This window comes from Columba livia, chromosome 1 (genome assembly GCF_036013475.1).
Source record: "Columba livia isolate bColLiv1 breed racing homer chromosome 1, bColLiv1.pat.W.v2, whole genome shotgun sequence".
In the NCBI taxonomy this organism is placed as follows: domain Eukaryota; kingdom Metazoa; phylum Chordata; class Aves; order Columbiformes; family Columbidae; genus Columba; species Columba livia.
Genome location: NC_088602.1, coordinates 148,665,298 through 148,688,515, shown reverse-complemented (window position 1 = coordinate 148,688,515; position 23,218 = coordinate 148,665,298). Strand labels below are relative to the sequence as shown.

The following is a 23,218-nucleotide window of genomic DNA, read 5'->3' as shown; positions in this document are numbered from 1 at the left end:
AGTTTGGTCATTGAAACAATTAAAGAAGTTCCAAGATTGTTTTTATAGGCAGCATCTTCTGTTTTCTCAAAGAATTTGCTACTGAGTTAGAGTGTACAGAGAAGAAAGGAACCATGTGTAGGATATTAATAGCACAACACAGAAAAGAAGGCCACCTTTCTCAGGTATTACCCCAAAGAAAATGGCAAAAGGAGAAGCTACAGGCTTATGACAACTGAAGAAGCAACAAGGGAGGTAGCTAGGAAGACTTTGGAATTGGGGAATGTGGGGGCAGCAGAATATCCTGGATCTCTTTATGTGTTTATCTGTGAATGGGAGAGAGGGAGAGAGAAGAGACTGCAGGTCTGGGGCAAGTCCCTGTATGGCATCTCCAAGTGAAATATTTGTTAAGTGTGTACCAAAGCTAACCCCTAGTGGCTTGACTAATATCCAGAAACATAGTGGTGCTTTTTTAAAGAGAAACAGAAACATTGTTGTGAGGTGGAACCCAAGCTGAACAACACAGTCTGAGCCATTTCTGTTTCAAAAACCAGAACTGAACCTGGACTGTTATTTCAAAGTCTTGTTGAACTGGACCTGAGTCTGTATTTCAGTCACAGATGACTGAAAGATTTACTGTGTAGCCCTGTAGTCTTGTAAACACACTGCTGGTAGCAAGCTGGAGGCTCTCTATTAAGCTAACCACACAAGCCTTAGGATTGGGGTTATTAGGATTGCTTGGAGTTTTGTTTAGTTGTAATAGCAATTGTCTAATGACCATGTGGCTATTACCTCATTTGTCTTAGTTTTGCTTAATTCTGAATAATTGTGTGCTATTATGCCTGTTGTTAATAGTTTTTATATAGGCAAGAATAGCAAGTAGTTACACTGTACATAGTATTAATAAACTAAATCTGACCCTAAAGTAATCACAGAACCATAGAATGGTTGTGGTTGGAAGGGATCTCTGGAGATCATGTATTCCAACCCACAATAATGTAGCATAACAAAGCATCAGCATGGGCTGATACAAGAGGCCTTGAAGGTGTGAGCACAGGATGAAGCTGGGGTTCCCCAGGCTATCAACAACTCCCCACTGGACAGTTATTTATAGTAAAGCAAACTTAGGAACTGAGAGGGAAAACAAAACAAAACCACCAACAACAACAACCACAACCAGTTTTAGAGGAAACAAAGGGACAAATATTTTACATAAATTGTGAAGTGAGAAGCAACACAGATTTGCAGATCAATGTAGAGAAAGAGCAAGATGTAAAGCATGTTAGAAAACATAAAAATGGCCCTGAGGAAATCTTGGGCTGAGGAAGAAGAAAGGAAGCATCAACACCACCTGCCTCCTCAAAAAAGAGAGGAAGAAACCCCCTTCATTAACATCACAGCCCTGCTCTGAAGACCTCAAACTTCTGATCACTTGACAACTCTACCCCACACCATCAGACAGAAACTGTTGGCTTAAGACTCAAAAGAAAGTGTTAGGGTGAGCATAACTTCAGAGGAAAAGGAATAGATACTAGGAGATTTTTTATATTAGAACTTTCAACTATAGCATTGTTAAAGAGACTTGTTTTGCATTAATTAGCTAGCTTTGACCCTAAGTGTTAGTATCATTGCAACTGGACTAATAATTTTTTGCTGCATTTTGGTTATACAGATGAAACTAACAAAAAACAAACTCTAACAAAAAACTCTTGACTTCATGTATAAGGTATCTTCCCTCCATTGTCCTTAACAACATTTTGAGTGCAACAACTACTCAGTCTCTTTAACCAATGCACATTTTTTGTAGTGTCTCTGAAAATATTACTGTCAATCCAAGACCCATTACAGCAATGAGATCCAGCGCATTGTCAATGGACAACAAACTGGTTCTTCTGTGGAATGACTGGATTACCTTAGCTTTTCTTTTGCGTCTTTAAAACTTTCAGCAACATAGTAGACAGGCTGGAACTCAGTAACACGGTACTTCTGCACAGAAATCTTCTCCAGGACAAGAGGCTGAATCTCAGGCTTACTTGATAAACAATACTATGACAAAAGGGTAAGAAATTTATTTCAGTTAAAAAGTGCTTGAATTTGCTGTGAAAGAAAGAGCTCTCAATGCCACCCAATTTCAGACAGGAAACAGCCGTTCCTGTGGAATATAATGATAACGTCACCTACAAGGAAAGAAGCAAGTATGTACACTGTGTACACTGACACATTTACTAGAGCTCTTCCATGAAGTATGACATTTCATGCTACTTCTATGCGCAAAATATGAAGCAAAATAAGAGTCTGAAGGCATTCAGAAATTTGAGCAACCATAAACTTATTTGAAATGCTGTTTTACAGAACATACCTGCAGTTCCCCAAATGAAGACAGCAGTCCTGCGCCATATGCCTTGAGTGAATCACCTTCCTTACATAGTCCAAACTCCACTGTAAACCAATAAACCTAGCAAGAAAATTATACAGAAGCAAACAATTAATGCATCATAAAGAGCAGGCACACATCATTGATTTGAATATATTTGCACTTTTCATTTCTAATTAAAATGTTTCCATGTGTCAAATATCAACTGCATAAATACAAAAAATATCCCCACAGACTGAAATTCTCCTGGAAGGGGCACAGTGCTAGACTTAGTGTGCCTGTGAATCAGTTCAGTTCCCTGACAAACACAGTTGTGTTTTACTTGCTTACATTTGTCAGCAGAGCAGAAACAATGAAACTATAGTAAGAAAATTTCATTTTGGCTGGCCAGCCCAGTTGAAGTCAGAACCTTAGCTGATAGAAGTTTGTGTCCTGTTTCACACAGAAGTTGTCCAGCAAGAGAGGGAATAAGCTGTTAGTGCAATATTGAAGGAAGATGATCTGTGGCTTAGTATGATATCCTGGTCTGTCATTTTGAAGGGAAACCTGCTCAGGCTCAGAAGAACTACGTCATCTGTCAGAAACAGTACAGATGGTGCAATGGTTTGCCCAGGCACTGAGGATGCTGATCTCATAGGCAAATCCCTGTTTTTAGTTGAAGCTTGCGACTCTGGGTCTCAGTAGTCTCAGAGTAGGATTAAGGGTAGGCACACTGACTGCAGAGTGCATCATCTGCCTGGGAAAGTGGAAAAGAAAGGACATTCACAGGTAGGACTGCTACCAAAGCTGCCTCCTGAGATTTCCTGTGGGGATGTAGTAACACATAATATCTTCTTGCCCAATATGTTTGTGCTGGAGGAAATCTTGTCTAGGCTTCTGTGTTTAATCACAACTGTCACTTTGAATAAGGGGTGCCAAAGTTATTTTCCTTTAATGCAACTGTTTCAGGGTGGGGTTTTCCAATCATGGACTTCACTCCATTCCCATTCAACTCTATGGGAGTTCTATCAGTGCTTTCAGTGGCAGAAGAATTAAGACAACGCAGGGTGCTTTGGAAAACTGAGCTCTCATTTATTAAATTACCGTAGCGAGTTTCTCGATGAAATCATCTGGAGCTCCCAGAGATGCCAGTCCAATTTCCTGTAACAATAAACCATTATTCTTCAAGCTGTTTATTGCAAACATTCTTCCTGTCTCATCTTATGTAATTTCTCACATTTTAAATGTTACCATTGCTTACTACCACACACAAATGTTTACAGGACATGTTCCTATCATGCAACATCAATTTTAAACCAGAAATCTCTCCAGAAATGAACAAAAGGTCCTGTCCAAATGTCATTTACAAGGCATGATCCTTTGTGTCTGGTACAAAGCCCACTGAGGTCAAATAAAATTCTCTTTTTGCTTTGACAGGCTTTTGATCAAGCCTACAATGCACACCCAAGAGAATGATACAGTCAAAAGGAAGTAAATCAATCACACCTACACACCTGAAATATTTCTCTTTGTTTGAACAGGCCCTGATTGCAGGAGTTTTCCTGGACCTTTGAATGAGTTATTTTTTCTGAAGGACAGGGCATGATTTGAAAGAGCTTGTTCATTCTTGGCAGCTAATGGAGACTTTCCTGGGAGGCTTGCAACAGCTGGATTCAGAAGACAGCCACCCAAGACTGTATATAACCAGACACCTTTCCCAGTTTGTTCCGATGAGGACTGCACAATGCAAAAATCAGAGCACCTCACACACACACCAAGAGCATGGGAGCAGCCATCACCATGACAAATCCTAATACGCCAAGATGCAGTAGGGCTTATCTTAGAGGAAATCCTCCATTCCAGGAAAGGACAGAGCCTGAGTGCAATACTGAGTGCTTATTAACTACATGAAATTGACTTTTGTCTTGTGAGCTGGATGTTACATAGCTCATTTAGCCTTCTTTCCCTCTGTCCTTTTTTCCTTCCTCTCTCTCTTTCTGTGTCTGTCTGCCCTTCTGATTCTTTCTGAATTTCTCTCTTTCTATCTTTTCATGTTTTCTCATAAGATACAAACAAAAGTTTACTCCTTCACTTCTTTAGCTTTGCAAAAAGTTTGCCTGTAAAAAACCACCTCACACAAGACACGTTTCATGTTTGGATGTATAAGTTCACCTAAGTGATTTGTGTCAAGATTTCAAGCAATAAATAAATCAGCCTCAACCGCTCTTAATACGCTTGAAGGTGAATCCACACCACTTCTCATAGCTCTTGGCTCATCCTCTGAATAAACTAGTCTCTTGTGTGATCAATTATAAAAACAGTATAACCACTGAGTAACTTACCTGGGAAAACTGAGCAAAACTGGGATCAGCAAAAAGAGGCACATGTCCTAGAAGCTCGTGGCAAATATCACTGCAAGAAAACATGACATCTGAATAACTTTAATTTAGGAAAAGTTCAGCAATGCTGGATGAATGCCCTAGAGTCAGAACATAGTCAGGAGTGCAGTGCCTTTGCTCCTATCAGCAAATAATGTTCAGGACTCACAGGAAAACATTTTGCTCTAAAATGATTCTTGTGTTGAAAAGGGTCGCACACTCCAGGGTTTTCAGTGCTTTCATCATCATACATCCCTCAGAGGAAGGATGATATATTATTCATTTTTCCTTATGGAAGAAAACCATTCATTCAACTGCCCACCTAGCTCAATAAAGCTCATAAAGAAATCCCCCAACTGAAGGGAAAATGGACTTTACAGTCACAATGACAAGAAGCCTCTTTAGATCAAGTCCAAGATACTAAGACACCATGGTGTCAATGTGTACCACAAGAGCTCAACTCCAGTTCCTGTTCAGACCCACAGCCTCCCACTGAGAGGTGGAAGCTTGCCCTTCCTCTGGTAGGACTTCTTTCATTGCAAGTTGAAGCTGGCAGCTGGGCAGGCATGTTTGAGGATGGACTCACCTAGGGGCTTCTAGATTTTTCAAAGACAGAGAAGTGGTTTGATGAGAAGGAAAGGGGAGAGGTATAAGATGCTCTCAGGAGGGCAAGTCTATGGAAGACATTTCAGCCTGGCTTTGTGCATGATGAGAAGGGGTAAGGAGAAGCAAGGAGGAAAATCAGAAGTATGAGTGATGGAAAAATGGAGGGGAAAAGGAGGCTGTGGAAAGGACTAGGAAGCAAAGAAACAGTAAGGGAGAGGAGAAAGAATTACAACAATATGAAGCAGAGGAAGAAAATTGTTTTGAAAATAGCAAGTGGAAAAGGACAATGGACAGGGACAGAGAGAAACATTGCAATATAAAACCGAAAAAGAGAAGGAAACAATGATCTGAGTTTCCTCTGTCTTGCTGCCAGAAACTTGCTTGCAACATGTTGAGTCATTCCTGCACAAGATTTCACACCACTGTTTGGGTGTTAATAGCCTTTGTACACTGCTCTCTTGCTTCCCAGCCACCATGCAAGCATGCCTTCAGTAGCAAAACTGTCTGATCAGTCCCATAAGAATTTGCAGAAGAGGATGCAGCTTGTTAAAAAGAGTAGAAATCTTCTGAAAATGTTTTCAGAAGAGAGCAGTTGCTTGGCCGCTCTCCATTAGCTCTGTTCCCAGGAGCACTCCAGAGTCCCACATGGTTATTATCAGTTGGGCTGACCCTGCTGTTAGTCTGCTGCAACTTTACACACTTTCTGTGTCAAAGTACTTACGGCTCTGGTGTGTACATGGGTTTGGACGCGTGGCGAATATACTGCGTAGAGTGAAATACTCGGAATGCCAGCCCAGCCAAGAAGTCCCGAGAGGAGAGCAAGCCTGCAACAGGACGCAGGCGAAATCCAGTGCAGGCTGAAGGGACAAAAAATGGAATCTTAAAAAACAGCTAGTGTGCTTGATTTTTCTTTGTCTAGACTGCTCACAGTGGAAGACATTTGTTAGTTGTTTTCTTTGCTCTCCCCATGCCAAACAGAGCTTAGTTGTGAGAGAGTAGGGAATGTTCTACCCATGTGTACCACCATCACAGTACCTGAGCATCTGTACCATCATACCCCTGGAAGTTTTAAAGAGGGACCTGGGACACATGGATGTAGTGATGTGCCCAAGCACCACAGGGAGCCTGTGATAAAGCAGGGACACTTTTCCGTCTCTGGAAGCACCACCCCCACTGACAGTTGAGGCCTTTCATTTGATTTCAGTTTTTATATGCTTCAAACTTACTTTGCAAAAATTTTGAAACATCCTCAAGTTGTGGAATGTTATCCTCCTGGTAGCCACAGTACTTCTCCAGCAGTGGGAACACGTGGTTGTGCTCATAACAAGCATGAGTTGGATAGAGACTCTTCAGCTCCCTGAAGACAGTGCCCCATGTTTTCTTTTCTTCTTCTGTGTAGGTGACTCGAGGAATAGGTTGGCCACTGAAAAGAAAATAGATACCCTTGATAGGAGCAACAGAGAAAATGTTCTATACCAGCAGCATTATACTCAGGAGTTTTACATTGGCTGGCCAGGAGCTGCTGGTGCAGAGGGAGAGTTGCCTTTTGTCTGAGAAACAGGTGCAAAAGGAGACTCACTTGCCCCTAGGCACAAGCTTGGAAGTACCCTACTGACCTCAGCTGAGATACTGGCCTTTAGACAACTCCTTTTATTAATGTGGTAAAAATAATGTATTTCTTATTTGTGTTATCAAGATGTTATTCTAAAAATATTTGCTGGCTGATGGTTTCAATTTATTTGCATTTCTAGATATGGAGCGTCCATTGTATTTCTTGCTCTAATACACATAACATTGATTGTTTTGTTACAACAGGGAAATCATCAGCTCCAGAAACCTGTTTCATGGAGATGCGGAGGAATTCTGAGCTGTGCTTCATGCTTTAACACATGCAGACTTAAGCCACTTTGATGCTATTTAATAATAAAAAAAAGAGTAATTTTGAGTCAAATCCCACCCTCAAGCCTCTATGTCTTTAGCTCATGTTGAACCTAGCAGGAATTAGAAAATCACAAGCAATATAGTTTGGCCTCCTGTGAATAGTCAATTCCTTAGCAATAATGATAGGGCCATAGGTGAATCCAGCAGCTTTGAAAAATCAAAGGGGTTTAAGGAACTTAATAGGGTTAACATCACTGCTGGAATAATGCTGGAGCCTTCTAAGCCCCAGAGATCCATTGTTAAACTCTTGATGATACCCCACCATCTCCCACCCCCTCATTTTTTCCTTGAGCCTCAGGGCAGCTCCTCTGGAGCACCATAATTTTCTATCTCCCTGTGCCAGCCCTCCTTGATCTGTGGAGCTTTAAACAGCATGTTGAATTATGAGGATTGCTGGGGAACTGTTGGCACTGGGGGATTGTTGGGCACTCCTAGTAATCTTCAGCCACTTTTAAGGGCTACAGGGAGAAGCTATGGCTTAAAAACCTTTCAAATTTCAATTAAAAATTTCAGGGAACAACAGGGCCAGAAGCAAAGGAAAGCAGAAGGAAGAGGCAAGCTAAAAGCGAAAAAACAGAGAAGTCAGGGAAATGAGGCATACAACAAAAATGACCAGTAAATATGTCAGAAGACAACAGAGCAAAGACAGAATAGAGAAGCAAACAGCAGGAGGCAAGAGGACAAAACAGGTGCAAGAGAAGGGACACAGAAGTGGATGAAATTGAAGGTAGGAAAAACAGTACGAGACAAACAACCACAGAGCCACCTCACCTTTGTAGCTGACTTCACAAGCTAAGTATATTTGCCATTTCAGATATTTCCCATGAAGCCTGATAACTTTGGTTGTCCCTTTCCTCCTGCCTAGTCTCTGCATCTCTGTTCCCCCAGCTGGAGACACCCCTTCAACCTCTCCTCCCCACTGTAGACCCTGAAAGGCATATCTGCCATGTGTAGCACCCAGGGGCAAGGATATCACACATCCATCTGGGCCTTCCCAGATCAACACCCAAAGTCACAAAAAACATGTGCTTTCTTTCCACAAGTCCCAGAAGCCCAGATGTGGCCTTTCACAACCTGTTACTGGAAGACCTTATTGGAAAGTCCAAGAACTTCACACAGAAGGTGCATTTGGGACTTAAGTCCAGGTTGGTATAGGCCCTGTTTCCAATGTATCTGAGGATCTGGATAGAAGACTAAATATCACTTAGATACATCTTGGATTATAATGGCTTCATCTTCCTAAGATGGTTTCAGTTTGAATCTTGGGGGGAGGAGTCAGTTAACATGGGTTTTTTTGCTTTATTTCTACATAGGATTTGATGAAAGCCTGAAAACTAGAGATCAGAATTTGCTATTCATTATGTAGGAAAGGTAAATTTTCTGGGGGATACCTATAAACAGACACTAGGTCCACCCACATGTAGCCACAAAGTTTCATCCAAATTTTTTAACTATAAACTGGGGTCCTGACTTTTTTTTTTTTTTTTTGCTTTCCATCAATCAGTCAAATTTTGTCTCTCATTTTGTGATTAGATTATTAGCTCTTTGGCTCAGGGACTACCTTTTCATTGCAGTCCTGTGCAAAGTGAAGCCCTAAATGTACAACATATGTTACTTTATTCTTTACAATCACAATTTTTGGCAGTCTCAGCAAGAATAAGGCCCAGTAGTATTGATGTAAATGCGTGAGTGGCTCTGGAAACAGAATTTTATCTCTTCCAGATCTGATCACTGAAAGCAATCAAGCAAGCCTTTTCTAACTGAGTTTATCATCTCCATTTATTTTTCTTGGGAAATGAGAGCTCAAATTGCTGATTGCAGCTGGGTCAGACATGATAAAATTAGAGTATCAGGAACTGGATTAGCATCAGAACCATAAGTTATTAATTATTTTAATAGTGTACACAGCTCCTGCTTTAATGTTAATGTAAATGATAGGCACTCCTCCCTTAGCTCTGGTTTAATGGAGAGAATACCAGAAGCAGATTTATTCAACACTCAGGTCTTTGTAGTAGCAGTGGAGTCTACTGCTCAATTAGACAACAAAGCCAGGGAAGAGGGGCATTGTGAGGAAAGAAGGGAGGCGATGTTACCTTCTGAACGTGTGCCTGGAACAATTTACTTTTGTTTTACTGTGATTTGGGATAAATACATGAAAAGGAAGATTTAAACACATGGCAGAGAAAAGAAAACGGCAAGAGGATGCTTATGGAAAACCAGGGATTGCCAGCAGCATGAGAGCTTTAGGAAAGGGCAAGAGATGTGAGGTTGCTTTCTGTCCACACTCTCAGCACTCACTGCCGGTAGTTGTAGGCGATATCTGCAAACTCCTTCCTCCGGGCCCGGTACACAGGATCTTTGAACCCCTAAAGAGAAACAACAATGGTCAGTTCCTCTGTAAATGCAGGTGGTGAACAGCGTTCCTCTCACTGAGCACCCTTGGGCATGGCTGGTGCAGTCAAAGAAGTGCAGGAGGACAAGTGGGGAAGCTGCCTTCATCCTGCCCAGCTCAGGTGCACCCTGCTTGCACAGGGAACTGCTCCTTCCCCATCTGCAAGGCCAACAGGTCAATCATTCAGCCACAGCCTCCAAGCACCTCTCGCCCCCCCAAGTTCTTTCATTTTCTTATTTCCACGTGCTACAAAAAAGGCAAACATGCTCCTTTACATAGTCAGCAAGGTGCTCCCACAGGAGCAATACACCTCATTAATGGCACTCAGATAACCAGGTCCTTTTGGTTTCTCAGGAAGCTTGTTGCAGTTCCTAGCAGGGCCAGGCTGGTCTAGCAAAACAGAGTTAAACCACATTAGGAAACACACTGATCAACTCAGTCAGACATTTTAGGTGGATTTTCAGCATAAATTGTGCTTAAAGGTGTGCATTTTCAAACTTTTAGAAGAACAGCAGGCACTTTGCTGGCCAAAAAGCTCTATTTGGTCTACAAATTCAACCATTTGAAGGGATTCAATTACTACCAAGAACTTCTAATAGACTTTGTGGTTTGGAGCTTGACCTTTGCAGCTAATTAGCAATAAAACCAGGGATAAGGAATGTAATATCTAAATCTTCATCTAGGATAGCCATCTTCCTGCTATTTCCTGTGCCTACTATTTAGACTGAGGGTTCCTCAGGGCTAGGAGTGTCTTCACCACCTAAAGTGGAGAAATGTCCTTCCAAGCTAGGACATAGTTCTGCAGGACAAACAGCAACTACCCACTGGACACTGCGGCTGCTCACAAATGCATCTTTTAGCGGTGCACGGCACATCTGGACCAAAGGGCCATGAAACACAATGAAGTACAGGAGACAGCTGAAGTAGAGTGCAGATCTAAGAGTGTTGGTCAAAAAGAGGCACCCAAGTGTCTAAAATGTGTGCTGTTCAAGATTAACCTGGCATAGAGGTATTTGTGATCAAATCCCATATCACTTTATTAAAACCACTAGCTCCTTTATTTTCTCTTTTTCTACACTCTGTGTACTGTCACACCTATTTACTCCAGCAGCTGGGTTTCCTTTTTAAGGCTTAACCTGCTCACTAACTAATTCTAGGAACTGGAGCAGAGATGCTTAATTCCTTTCAGTATCTTTTGTTGTTGTTTTCCTTTTTCAAATACGATCTTGGTCTTTTCCCACATGACACACAAGGGGGCCATTGACTCAGTGTATCTCCTTTCATTCTGTCTTTCATATGTGACCACACTGAACATCATGAATCATTGTACATGATACATAACACATCTCAAATTAAGCAATGGGTAGTGAATGACTAATCACCCCATCTCAATTAAACTAATAGCAGCAATTTTTGTTGCACTGCATGTAATTTATTTATAATCACCCTATCCCAATTAAACTAATAGCAGCAATTTCTGTTGCACTGCATGGAACTCAGTGTGTTTTGACAAATGAAAATAAGTTGTTGTTTGCTTGGAGAGGGAATAGAGGCAGAAATTATTCTTGTATCTGGAAGAGCTGTAAAACCACTGAACAAGTTGTTTTTATCAGCTAACCCGATGAACAGAACTTTCTGACTCTACCATTTAAACCACAAACTTTTCAAAACAGAGACATTTTCTTTTGTTCTGTCTCAACATACAAGAATCATGTCAGATTTAAAAACCACATAACAAGGCACCAAGCTCAATCGTGTGTATGTGATCAGACATGAAAAAAAACAATCTTCCTATTACATCTCTGGTCTATGATACGCTTCTTCCAAAGTTTTTGTTGCTACTGATTCACAAAATGAGTCTGAAGTCATCACATCAGAGCCACTTGGGAAAACCAGAGGTGTCCTGTGGTGGTTCTGTGCTCTGATGATCACTATGACTTTTAAGGTCTCCTATTGTTTGCTTAAATTAAAGCAACCTTTGGTCTGATTTACTTCATACTAGGGATTGGGCTGATTCTAACCCTGTAGACATGGTACCTTTCTGGTCCTAAACCACATGAGACTCAGGCTACTAAACTTGTCTTAAAGCAAAGCATATGTAAATAAAAGAAACATCTGTCCCAATAACTAGAAACATGTTAAAACAACAACAACAAAACGAAAAGCCAAACCAACAAACAAACAAAACAAAGCAAAACCAAAAACAAACATACAAACAAAAAACTTTGTTACTCACAGGATGGTCGGCATCCAATTCCGCTCCATAGCTTAGGATCTGATTAGCAAATCTGTCCAGCTCCTGAATACTTCTTGGGAACCATGGCACTGCAAAACAAAAAAAGAAATAGAGACTGCTATTCTTCTTCATTACTTGGTTTGGAACCTTCTCCTGGTTTTTCTATTTTTTCATCATAAATATAAAGAAACATATGCAAGGGGCTAAATTCTTTGGGCAGCAAAGGCCTTTCCCTGTGGTAGGGGGCAAGAACAAACCCTGCAAATTGTCTTGAATTTGTGGCTATTTTGCACTGTTGGAAGAACACAGAGCATCAGGAATGTCTAGCCCTTGGCGAAGAGTTGGCTTGTGATATTTATGATTTTCTGTTTATTATTCTGGTGTCTTGGCTTACCAAAATGTAGCAATTTTTTCCAGAGTATCCTTGCTTTCACAGTTGCTAGAATGAGCCATTTCAAAGGAACAGCACAAAACCCCACAGCAAGAAGGATACAGGATTATTTGACCCTCTGAAAATCTCTTTCTAAGACTTACTTGGTGGCCTCACTTAAGCTAGGATGCTGAAATGAAATGATAAATGGCACCCTAATACCTCAGACTAGCATAGTATTACTGCAGTCATTTTACAATAATGCACTAATTTAATTAACATTCTGGTTCTGGTTTTCTATTGGGTTGTAGCTCACATACTATATACACTTCTACGGCACAGTCAGGATATGAAATGGGACCACACAGCATGTAATGCCCCTTTACACAAGTACATAAGGTGGAGGGCAAAGAAGACTCACAGGGCTTTCCAGATGTGGCGTTCAGATGGGGGAAAGCAGATATCAAGTGTCTGCATAGCAACTGCACTACAAGGAGTGGCTCTTTGCAGCTCGTGAGGTGCATGAAGCAGCCATCCCAGGTTGGACCTCCTTCCTGGAGTGATGGACACAGGTGTATTCACTCACTGGTCCAGTCAGTCCCCTGGCATGTGTCCCCTCACCAGCCAGAGGCCTGATGCACACGCACACAGTTGCTGTACCAGGCTGGAGTCTCCTCTTCCATCTTGTCTAGGAGGATCCGATTGCATACCAAACCAAGAATTCCCCTGTCGGTCACCACTGTGCCTGGCCACCCCAGGTCTCTGCCATGCTGATACAGGGAAGCTTGATGGAGGGAGCAGAGGGGCCATGGGCCCTTTCCTCTCCCTTGGCCCATAATCGCTTATGAAGCATATCTGTAGGTACCACTGCTAGGTACCACTGGAAGCTGGGCACATTCTGGGAGCTGCTGGTGCTGCTGGATATGGCTTACTTGGCTTGCCCTTCTGCTGCTCCTTTCTTACATTTTTCGGCCCTTTGATCCTGGTTTCTTGCCTCTTTTTCCCTTCCACTCCCTCCTGCCTGAGTCAGAAGTTAAAGCCATACCTCAAGTTAATAGCCTCTGATGAACTTTTTACGAATACATTAATTGCTCTTTTAGCCCATGTACACTTCTGCCTCCAAGACACTGCAGCACTGAGCTCTATTGTTTCTTTACATGCGATATGAAAAATAACTCCTTTTTGGTTTAGACTTGATTGTTTCATATGATGTTTATTAGTTTCTGCATACAAACAGCATTTGCTACTATTCACCTTCTCCAGGCCACCTAGGATTTTATAGCTCGATGACAGATCCTCCATCTACCATGCATCATACTGACTGGCACCTTACTTCTGTATCTGTTTCAGGCACAAAAATCGTGGGCTACCTTTGAGCCCTCTCATCACTTCTCTCTGCATGACTTCCAGTTCTGCCATACTTTTTCTGAAGAAAGGGCACAAGACCTCCATCTGAGGAAGTACCCCATAATCAGACCCTGCAATCATGTCCTGTATGCTCTCCATGTTGAGTACAAATCAGATTCATGGACTCTGAGGTTAACATCACCCAAAGGTCTGCTGGTCCAAGCCCAGGGGCTCTGAGCAATCTCTCTATCAATTAAATGTTGCAGTTCATTAATGACTTTCTTGCATGAATGGGTGTCACTGGTTGAGTCAGTGCTTGGAAAACTGTTCATTCTCCTGTGTGGCTCTTTGCTCGGCTGGGAGTGCTGTCACTCAGCCATACATTCCCAATTGATTTTGGGTTTTGTGCCAAATGAACCTGATCCCCAACCACAGCTGCCGCACGACCTCCCTGCAGCTCCTGGCTGATGGGGCTGATCCCAGACCTGGATGGACCACCTACAGGATAAGAGGATCACTCTGTTTCCAGGACTATTCAGCCTTGTTTTTTTTCTGAGCCTAACAACACAGAGGGCACTTGCGTTGTGGGATTTCTGCAAGACATCTGCAGAGAGGAGCCAAGGCAACAACAGCAGATCCACAGGACACATTTTGGGCGGTTGCAGCTCAGCCCCATGTAGGGTGCTTCCTCCCCCTGACCTGCTGTCCCACCACCAGCCTGTCTTCGCCCAGCGCTCCCACTGGGAGCCCTCAGATGTGTTCCAGGCAGGACAGGGAAAGCAGGCAGGAGAGGTCCCGGGCTGCCCGGGCTCACCGGGCTGCTCCCGGCAGTGCCTCCCCTTCTCCCGAGCAACATAAGTGGGTTTTCGTCCCCTCCCTTTCTGAGCTGCACACCCTTCCGCTTTGCCCTAAAAACCACACCTGAATAAGTCACTAGATGGCAGCAGCAGTCCCAGGAAGATCTTCCCGAAACGCCTTGATTTGCTGGGTGTACCTATCACTAGCTCTCCAGTTTCTCCAAAAATACTCTCCCACCTTGCAGTTAGCAACATTCCTGCACTTCCAGTCCCTTGAGTTAAACCAGTCAGAGGGAGTGAATAGAAAAAGACGTGTTTGAGTCCTAGAGAGGAGTCACTACTCACACTGCATGAAGCGTAAGCACAACAAATCTTCCTGATTCTGTTTTCTATATGGGCAGCTGAGCACCAGGTTTATCTTCTAGCTCTGCCACTGAGCTTTGTGTGATGATGGGGGAATCACTTCACTGTTTCGTGCTTCAGACTCTCCCTGTCAGGTTGGTGTAAGGCACACCGATAGAGGTTTTGGGATTGGGCACTGGACAAAAAGCTGTCTGGCAGCACCACAGCAAAGGATTTGTCAGTGAATAACCACTATTTTCAGAGACACACCATGACCTGAAGGATCCAGGTTGTGCAGACAGACTGATGAGGCTGAAGTCTGCAGTGGATTTCAGCAGCAATGTGTATAGGGTTTTGCTGCCCTGAATCAGAAATGTGGGCAGGGTTTGAATCATTGCAACTTCAAGAAGGGATAAAATGTATATATAATACCAACTTACTTTCATTAAATACATTTTATTCTCAAGATCCCCACCGTACTTGCTGCAGAGCTCATTATAAACTCTGGGATATACTGACTTCCAGGCTGGTGCAGTGTCAATCCCAGGCATGGAGGTGGGCGGCTGGTTTATCCCCTACACAGGAGAAGCACCTTATATTTTAGGCATGCAGCCCCTATAGGTACCTAACCTATTTTCAGCAGATTTCTGCCCTGCACCCAGGTTCCCCCAGACACCAGCGGTAGCTAAGAGAGAGGAGCTCTGATCCGCAGAGCTGGATAAAAGGAGCAGGCTGTGAAAGGGAAATCCTCAGGATGTTTAGTACTATTTGCACAAGCATAGTGGATGTTAAGTCGGGTTCTGGAAAGTCCTGAGCCTATTCAGCATTTGTGGAAACAAGAAATGAAGGTGCAGAGCACCGTCCCAGAGCAGTCACATTGCACCTCATGCTAGGGACTAGAGTGCAAAGAGGCTACTGGGTCTTCTGCCTAGCTGTGCTGTGCCAGGACGCTGTCCCCAGTCCTCCCAGCAACTATTTAAAAGATCAAATCAAATTACCCCCTGGCTGAATCTATCCCATATATCGTTCGTAACATCCTCCTCCAGCCCCATTTGCCAGACTCACTGTCTCTCTGCACGGCCATTAATGAATTGCCAGAGCAAGCTGCTGCAACACTGGGCCTCTGTGAAGGTCTGAGGAGCAAACGTGGGCTGATCAGTAATAAATATTGATTTGTCTGTAAATGAAACAGCAGCATTTATGGGATTGTGCCGAACACCCAAGTGGTGACCAAATTACCATGAGGTCAAATGCTTAGCAGAATGCTAATAAGCCATTTATATGAGGGGCAGCAAAGCAGGGGCAGCAAGGACTTCTGCAGAACTCTTCCATTTGGACCATTGTGAGGAGGGTCAAAGACAGGTCTATGCAATTTATAGCAGTTCGAGGCCCAGGTTTAGCCCTTTTTTAAACAGTCCCAAATGCTTTGGCCAGCCTCGGGGTTTAGAAAACAAGGCCCCTACAGAACCTCAGCCTCCAGCCTGTCTCAGAAATGCAATAAATTTTCTGCATTTCCCTAATGCTGCAACAGAATAATATTTAATTATTTTTATTCATGGGCTCTGAGTGCTCTGCAGATACCCAGCTTGTTTCCAAAAAGAGCCATGAAGAGATGTACTGTGTTTTTACAACAAATCTTTCCATCTCTACAGAGGGGTTTTGGCCCAGTGACTGCTAGCCCATCTCATCTGAAGCTCTAAAACTACCTTTGTGTGTAGAACATTTTGCTGGTCTGCCCTCAGCTAAAATTACACTGTTGATCCAAACTTCATATTTGTAACTATTTTGATGTGCACATGGGAAACCAAAATTACATTTTGCTTTTAAGAGGGGAAAGACCCTACAAACAGCTATAGTGATCAGACCAAGAAAAAAATAAATAAATAAATAAAAAGGGTGCTGTTCATTTATACCTTGCCCAATATACCAAATAAAGCACACACACATGTGTTTAGTGCTAAGCTATACAGAAAGGGCAAGGCAAGAAATCTTTCTGACTGCCCGCAGGACACTGTCCCAAGAATGGCACTGTGTGCTTCCTAGAAGAAACAGTAAAATAGGGATATTTTTCTCAAATCATGAACATAAGCAAAGTGAAGCCTTAGCAAAGAAAGGCTGAGAGTATCTAAAGCAGCAATGAAAGAATCAGTCCAATGGATGTTGGGGCTGTCTTCAGGAGAAAACTTTTCCAGCCTTTACCTGCCAACTGAGAAAAGTGTGACAATGTCCCCATAAACCATAGTCCTGAGATTTTGCTCCCTGGAGACATATTGCTCTCATTCTGTGTTTTATGAATAAAATATCACAAAATCACATCTGTGGATTATGACCAGATTTGCCAGGGCTCCGCCAGTGTAGCTGCCTCATCCCAGAATTTGCCACCCACAGTTCATCATTTAAGCAGGGTTTATTTGACCTTTTAAAATATGGCTCTTTGGGAATTTCAGTTTGACTGGACCTTCACTACTCATGAAAGAAGCTGAAATTGAAAAAGAAAAAAAAAAGGAAAGGGAAAAAGAAATATCCATCTTCTCCTCTCTTCTTCTCTTTCCTTGGCAGTAACTTGCTCCCACTTTATACTATTTATGTATTACTGAAACTAACAAACATAGGTTATCTTCTGAGACAGAAGGATATCGAGTCCTTTTTTGCAGCACTGACAGGATAATCTAGCTCAAAAAATCCTTTGATCAACACGGTAACATGCAGTGAAATCCTAATCCTACAGCTGGCCAATGGAGTTTTGACTTCTGTGAGGTCAGACTTTCACTCATTGGTCTTTCTTTGCTGACATTTAGAGCTATAGCTCTATGCAACTCTGGTCCATGCTTATACACAACTTTATTATTTAATAGTTTATTATTAAATTCTTAATAATAATTAGAAAAACAAAATAATGTCAACCCCTGCTAGGCCCTGTATCTTTCTTCTGGAAATGCAAAAGCCCCTAAAAGAGAATATCCTTAATTTGATGTGATCATAAATTACCTAATCAACCTTTTGTCCCTCTGACTCATGAATGGAGAGAACTGACTCCAAAGAGTATCTGCTTTATTCTTTTTCATCTTCAAATGTAATGTCATGGGTAGGACACAAAGGAAATGGTAAAAGGATTACCAGCACTGATCTCAAGAAGGTATTAATGTCCTTTCATGTTGTTCCTAGGAAGGAAAAGGAAGGTCTAGGCCTAAAGAATTTAAAGTCTGAAATCCTATTAAAATCACATCTGTTATCTCAAGAGGCATTTAAGTGTGTCTCAGACTGGATGTTGGGCAGCCACCCCTGTACTGAGCAGCCTCAGCTCCTGCAAAAATCTCTGAGAATTAGAAGCATGAACAACTTACAAAATCTTTTCTTATTGCCCTCTAAAGGCAGAATTACAACTGACCTCCCTGAGATTTCTTCCAGGAACCAAGTTAGTCCTGCTCCCACCAAAGTGGGTGGCAGACCCTTCCCAGTTTCAACAGCAGAAGTGAGGGGCATCCACAAGCCCAAAAAGTGGAGAGGCAGATGGATGATGTTGGACTTGTATACACCTGTGTGAGGGACAGGTGGCTAGCGGGGGGGATGGTCACTCTGGGGGATTTTTCCTCCCCTCCTCCCATCTCATCTCATCTCAGCCCAGAGGTGCAAGGTGTCCTGCAAGGACAGGGCTGCAGCAGCCAGCAGCAGCAGTCCATGATATCAAAATCAGAAAGTAAATCCAGGTGTTCAAAAGGGTGTGCCAGCCCAGGAGCTCAGGAGGGCACTTCCTCCTCCTGCCCCATGAGGATAACACAACTTCATACCAGGCTCTTAGCACATCAGCTACACCACAAGCTTTGTGCAAACTTGGTTTGTGAGGTCCCAGAGATATTTGGCAAGGGGGAAGGCACTACAACAGCACGTCACTGCCACTTTTTTTTTGTTTTTTTTGTTATGCTACCCTTTACCAGCAGTTCCTGCCTGAATTAATAGAATCTGGAAGACAGCTGGAATTTGTGTAAAGAATCCACTGAATAAACAGTTTAGAAAGAGTCAGCAAGTGAGCAACAACTGGTTTAATAACTAGTTAATTAATTGCTCAGCAGAGCAATAGAACCCTTATCTCCTGTAGTTACACATAGGTTTTATCTAATCTACTGGAGACACCCTAGAAAAGAGCAACAAGTCTGGCCACAAACCTAGAAACCAGGTTCCCTGAGAAGAGAAGGCTGAGATTGGACAGGATACAACACCAGACACCAAAAAGGCTGGTCTAAAGAGGAAGAGTATCTTCTGTTCCAGGTGTCAAAGGCAGGCAGGAGGAGAAGTCATCAGCTCTCAGTGCAGCATGTGAGACTGGGCCAGAACAGGGCAGCCCCGCAGTGCAGAGACATGGAGGTCAAGTAATCTCCAGTGCTCAGGACACACAGTGGTTTAGCTAGTCCTGCCTTTTGCCAGGGGACAGACAACATAACCCCTTGCAGAGCTTTCCTTCCCGTCTTCTGATTTAAAAATTTATGTCTATTTTTAAGATGGCCTATCACAATTTTAACATACTCACCTATCAGTGCTGGCTATGTATGAACTGACTCTGAATGGACTCACTGTACAAGACAGCAAAGTTTAACTGGGTTCACAGAGTCTATGTATCACTTAGAAATTAAAAAAAAACACAGCTTCTTTTCACCTGAGGCAGGCCCTGAGCTGGGATGCACAATGCACAGGCAGTGTCTTCAGGACACCCTTTTGGTGACCTTCCTTGGGACTCCAGGGAGGCATCCTTCTTTAGGAGTGTGAAAGGCAGTCTTCAACAGGTAACATTTTTCCACAAAATGGGACTGTATAGGCTCAAATCTGCTGGGTACTGAACAGGTATGGATTTATTATGAGGACGGGGCGGGACAGAAAAGAAAGCAGATCAGTGCCTGAATTTCTCAGAAGAATTGATCTACAAGCCAAGTCCATGCATAAGCCCGAAGATTTTGCTGGAACTGTTCGCCCTTTTAAATTGTGATTGAGTTTATGTGGATTTTTTGTCTCAGCAACTGGACAGATGTAGTGCATCCCTCATGGAGATCTTTGTTGTTTCTCTTCTTCTGTTTTAAGTTCTCATGTGGGCAGAGTTATTCCTTCGACCTACAGGTGTGTGTCAAGAACAAAAGTTGACATCCTGCGTGGCTTATCAAAAGCTGTGTATCTAAATGCCACCTGTTTGAACACTGGGCAGAGACTGCAAGCAGAAAATAGATGTACCCACGACTTCCTGCAACCATTGCTTAGGGATTTGCAAATTGAGCCCTTAACCTGTGATCAAATCATCTTTTGATCCCTGTTAACTTCTGCATGTAGTGTAACGAGCTACTGCAGCAAAGCTGTCTTTAAGAGACCATGAGTGCTGCCAACCAACCAGACAGATGACAACATAACGCCTTAACACCAGTTCCTAGGAGACCTAGTCAGAAGCATGACAAAAGATGAAGCATGCCAGTTCACACCAAGAGAAAATCTTCATATGAAAAAGCTTACAACACAGGCAAAACGGGTAGAAAGAGGCAAATGCAGCCATACAGATCCAAGAGGAACTCCTTTGCTACCGGAAAAAGAAGTAATTTAAATATGTGAAGTAAATATTCCTTGTTAATATTACCCTTGTCAGTGTATCCTTACCAGTGTCCTTCTTCTTTGTTCGTGAAAGCTCATGGACGGTTGCTCCAATATAATTTCTCAAGGACCTGATGATCTCATCCAGTGCTGGAACGTTCTTGCCTTCCAAGTTAATGAAGAATTCATATTCATCTTTGTTGAGACGGGAAGGTCGAGACTCAATGTGGGTCAGGTTTATACCTTTTTCCTATGAGAAAGATAGATTTTGGTCACACGGGGTTTGGGGAAAGAAATATGATGTAAAAACTAACTAAAATTCATGTGTTAGTCAACAACCCATACTGTACAATCCAAATAACTCAAAAGTAGAGACTTGGCTCTGGTGGTCACTGGACGGAGGGCTTTCACAACAGGGAGAAAGACAAAAAGGAAGAATGAGAAGGATGTGAGATTCACCCTTGTGCAGAACTCCAACATAAAGACTATGCACTGCATAAACTTTGAAACAGGTGGAAGCAGGATACAAATAGAAACAGGCTTTGTGTTGTAAATGGTGACTCCAGTATGGCAAGTACATAATGAAAGCTTGTCTGTGTGGACAAGAGTATTTCCCCAGGATCAACATGGTAAGTAGGCATTTCACCTGTAGAGAACCCTCTTGTGAGAAACTGAATGCTATATTTATGAGCATCTTGAAAGGAGGTTGGAAAAGGAAGCAGCTGGGCCCTCTGTGAGATAAGTGTCTGCCAAGCCACTAAGCAGTCACCTGCAAAGCCACCTGCAACAGTTTCCAGGGCTGTGAACAGGTGTTGGGCAGAGATCCAATGGGAAACATGGATCTGGACCAAAAAGGCAGCCCAAGTTTGTGCAAATAAAAAAATGGGTGTTTTAAATCATAGAATCGCAAAATCACATCATGGCAGAGTTGCTGAGGCTGGACAAGGCCTCTGGCTCAGGCATGGTCTGCTAGACCAGATTAGTCAGGACTGTTTCTATTCAGTTTTTGAGTATCTCCAAAGATGAAGACTCCACAAGCTCTCTGGGCAACTGATCCAGAGTATGATCACTCTTAAAGCAAAGAAGTCTTTTCCTTAGCGCAGAAATTCAAATTCCATCTCACCAAATATCTTCTGACCAGCAGCGGTTCTTCCTAACTCTGAAGAAAGGGATCGTTGGCAACTAACAGCCTTGATGACTATGGCCAGTGGGTACCTGACCTTAGACATGCCACCATGTCAATGTGTAAAGCAAAAAGTAGCTAAAAATCCTGGGGCTTTGGTCACTGAAACACAAGTCTAGGAAAATCTGCCTTGGTTTATGAAAATATCACTTTATCTTTTTTTGATAAAAGCCTTTTGATCAGATTTCCATTGATGCTGACTTAACCATCTGACCTTCCTGCCAAGCTCACACTGGACTGCATCCACGGCACACTGAGACCAGGTCTGGGTTTCTGTTCACTGGAAAGAATAGACAAACCCCTGGAGGAAATTTGAACCTGAAGATCAAGCACAGAAGAGTCAGAGGAGCTCACAGACAGTGCTCAGCAGCCCCAGAGAAGCTACTGGTCTGCTGCTTTCAGGCTTAAGAAGACCTCAAACTACATGGGGTGAAATGATGGCCCTACTGGTGTCAGTGACAAACCCCCTGCTGCAGTGGGATCAGGATTTCATCCATGAAGAAATGCTGCGAGGATCTACTTGTGACCTAGAGGAAAGAAAGAGGGAAGGTTTTTTTCTATACTTCCCTCTAGTCTGAGCTTCTCAAGCCCTTTAAGATTTTCTTTGCTCCTCTCAGTGCTTGCATAGTGCAGGAGGGCATCTGGCCATCAGTGGCAACGGCCTCATTCACTCCAGCACAAAGGGCAGTTTATTACTTGGTAGGAAAGAGCACACATGTCATTCCTCTGTTTCCTGAGTGTTGCACGCTACAAATGAACTTAAATTGTTTGGCTAAATACCAACACAATAAGTTGAAAAGGTCAAAAGCTCATTTGCCAACTGCTGCATTTGAGAGATGCTGTCCTGGCGGGGACATCTTGGGGAGAGAATGGCGGCCAGTGTCCTCAGCCCCGAGGACAATTTGTTTTAGGCCTCTAAAGCCTCATTTCATAAACAGAGTGCCCATTGTACCCTCTGCTTGGTGAGGAACAGGGGGGTGGGGCAGCCCAAAAATGGAAGTTCAGATGACTTGGGGCTGGAACGACTTTGAAAGAGAGCAGGAGGAGAGGGCTGCAGTCCCCTTTGCCACGGCCATGTCATGTGGAACAGTGCGCCAATATGAAGGGAGTGGAGCATCTCCCTTATGAGAAAAGGCTGAGGGAGCTGGGTCTCTTTAGTTTGGAGGAGACTGAGGGGTGACCTTATTAACGCTTACAAATATATAAAAGGTGAGTGTCATGAGGATGAAGCCAGGCTCTTCTTGGTGACAACCAATGGTAAGACAAGGGGTAATGGGTTCAAACTGGAACACAAAAGGTTCTACTTAAATGTGAGAAGAAACTTCTTCTCAGTGTGGGTAACAGAACACCGGAACAGGCTGCCCAGGAGGGTTGTGGAGTCTCCTACTCTGGAGACATTCAAAACCCACCTGGACACATCCCTTTGTAAGCTCATCTAGGTGTTCCTGCGCCAGCAGGGGCGTTGGATTAGATGGATTAGATCTTTCGAGGTCCCTTCCAATCCCTAACATTCTGTGATTCTGTGATGCTGTGAAGCTGGCACCTGGAGCCCAGGGCCATTCAGCTGCTCTGTAGAGCCACTCAGAAAGGTAGAGAGTGAGTGTAAAACATCCCTCAGCCCAAGTCTCACCTCAGGCACACTGAGCTGTTGCTTTACTTTTGCCTTGCACTGATGTGTTGGACTGATACGTCAGGGCTTTGTATTCTGTCTCTGTGTAGATTCACAGAC

The 23,218-nt window shown here is 43.1% G+C and overlaps 1 protein-coding gene and 1 long non-coding RNA gene across 3 annotated transcripts in view; one reads left to right on the top strand and one right to left on the bottom strand.

Moving 5' to 3' along the window:
- LOC135575924 (uncharacterized) overlaps positions 1-15,879 on the top strand; it is a 59,379-nt gene extending 43,500 nt beyond the window's left edge. The window contains exon 3 of the long non-coding RNA XR_010467375.1: positions 13,606-15,879. This is a non-coding gene — a long non-coding RNA (uncharacterized LOC135575924). The remainder of the gene's footprint in view (positions 1-13,605) is intronic.
- The window catches only part of PAH (phenylalanine hydroxylase), a 55,635-nt gene that overhangs the window by 5,294 nt on the left and 27,123 nt on the right, over positions 1-23,218 (bottom strand). For both annotated transcript variants that reach the window (XM_065037262.1, XM_065037251.1), the window contains exons 4-12: positions 20,373-20,556; positions 11,886-11,974; positions 9,556-9,623; positions 6,543-6,739; positions 6,038-6,173; positions 4,675-4,744; positions 3,437-3,493; positions 2,339-2,434; positions 1,892-2,025 (exon numbers count right to left, since the gene is read on the bottom strand). In XM_065037262.1, the coding sequence (XP_064893334.1) occupies positions 1,892-2,025; positions 2,339-2,434; positions 3,437-3,493; positions 4,675-4,744; positions 6,038-6,173; positions 6,543-6,739; positions 9,556-9,623; positions 11,886-11,974; positions 20,373-20,556 (1,031 nt within the window). The remainder of the gene's footprint in view (positions 1-1,891; positions 2,026-2,338; positions 2,435-3,436; positions 3,494-4,674; positions 4,745-6,037; positions 6,174-6,542; positions 6,740-9,555; positions 9,624-11,885; positions 11,975-20,372; positions 20,557-23,218) is intronic.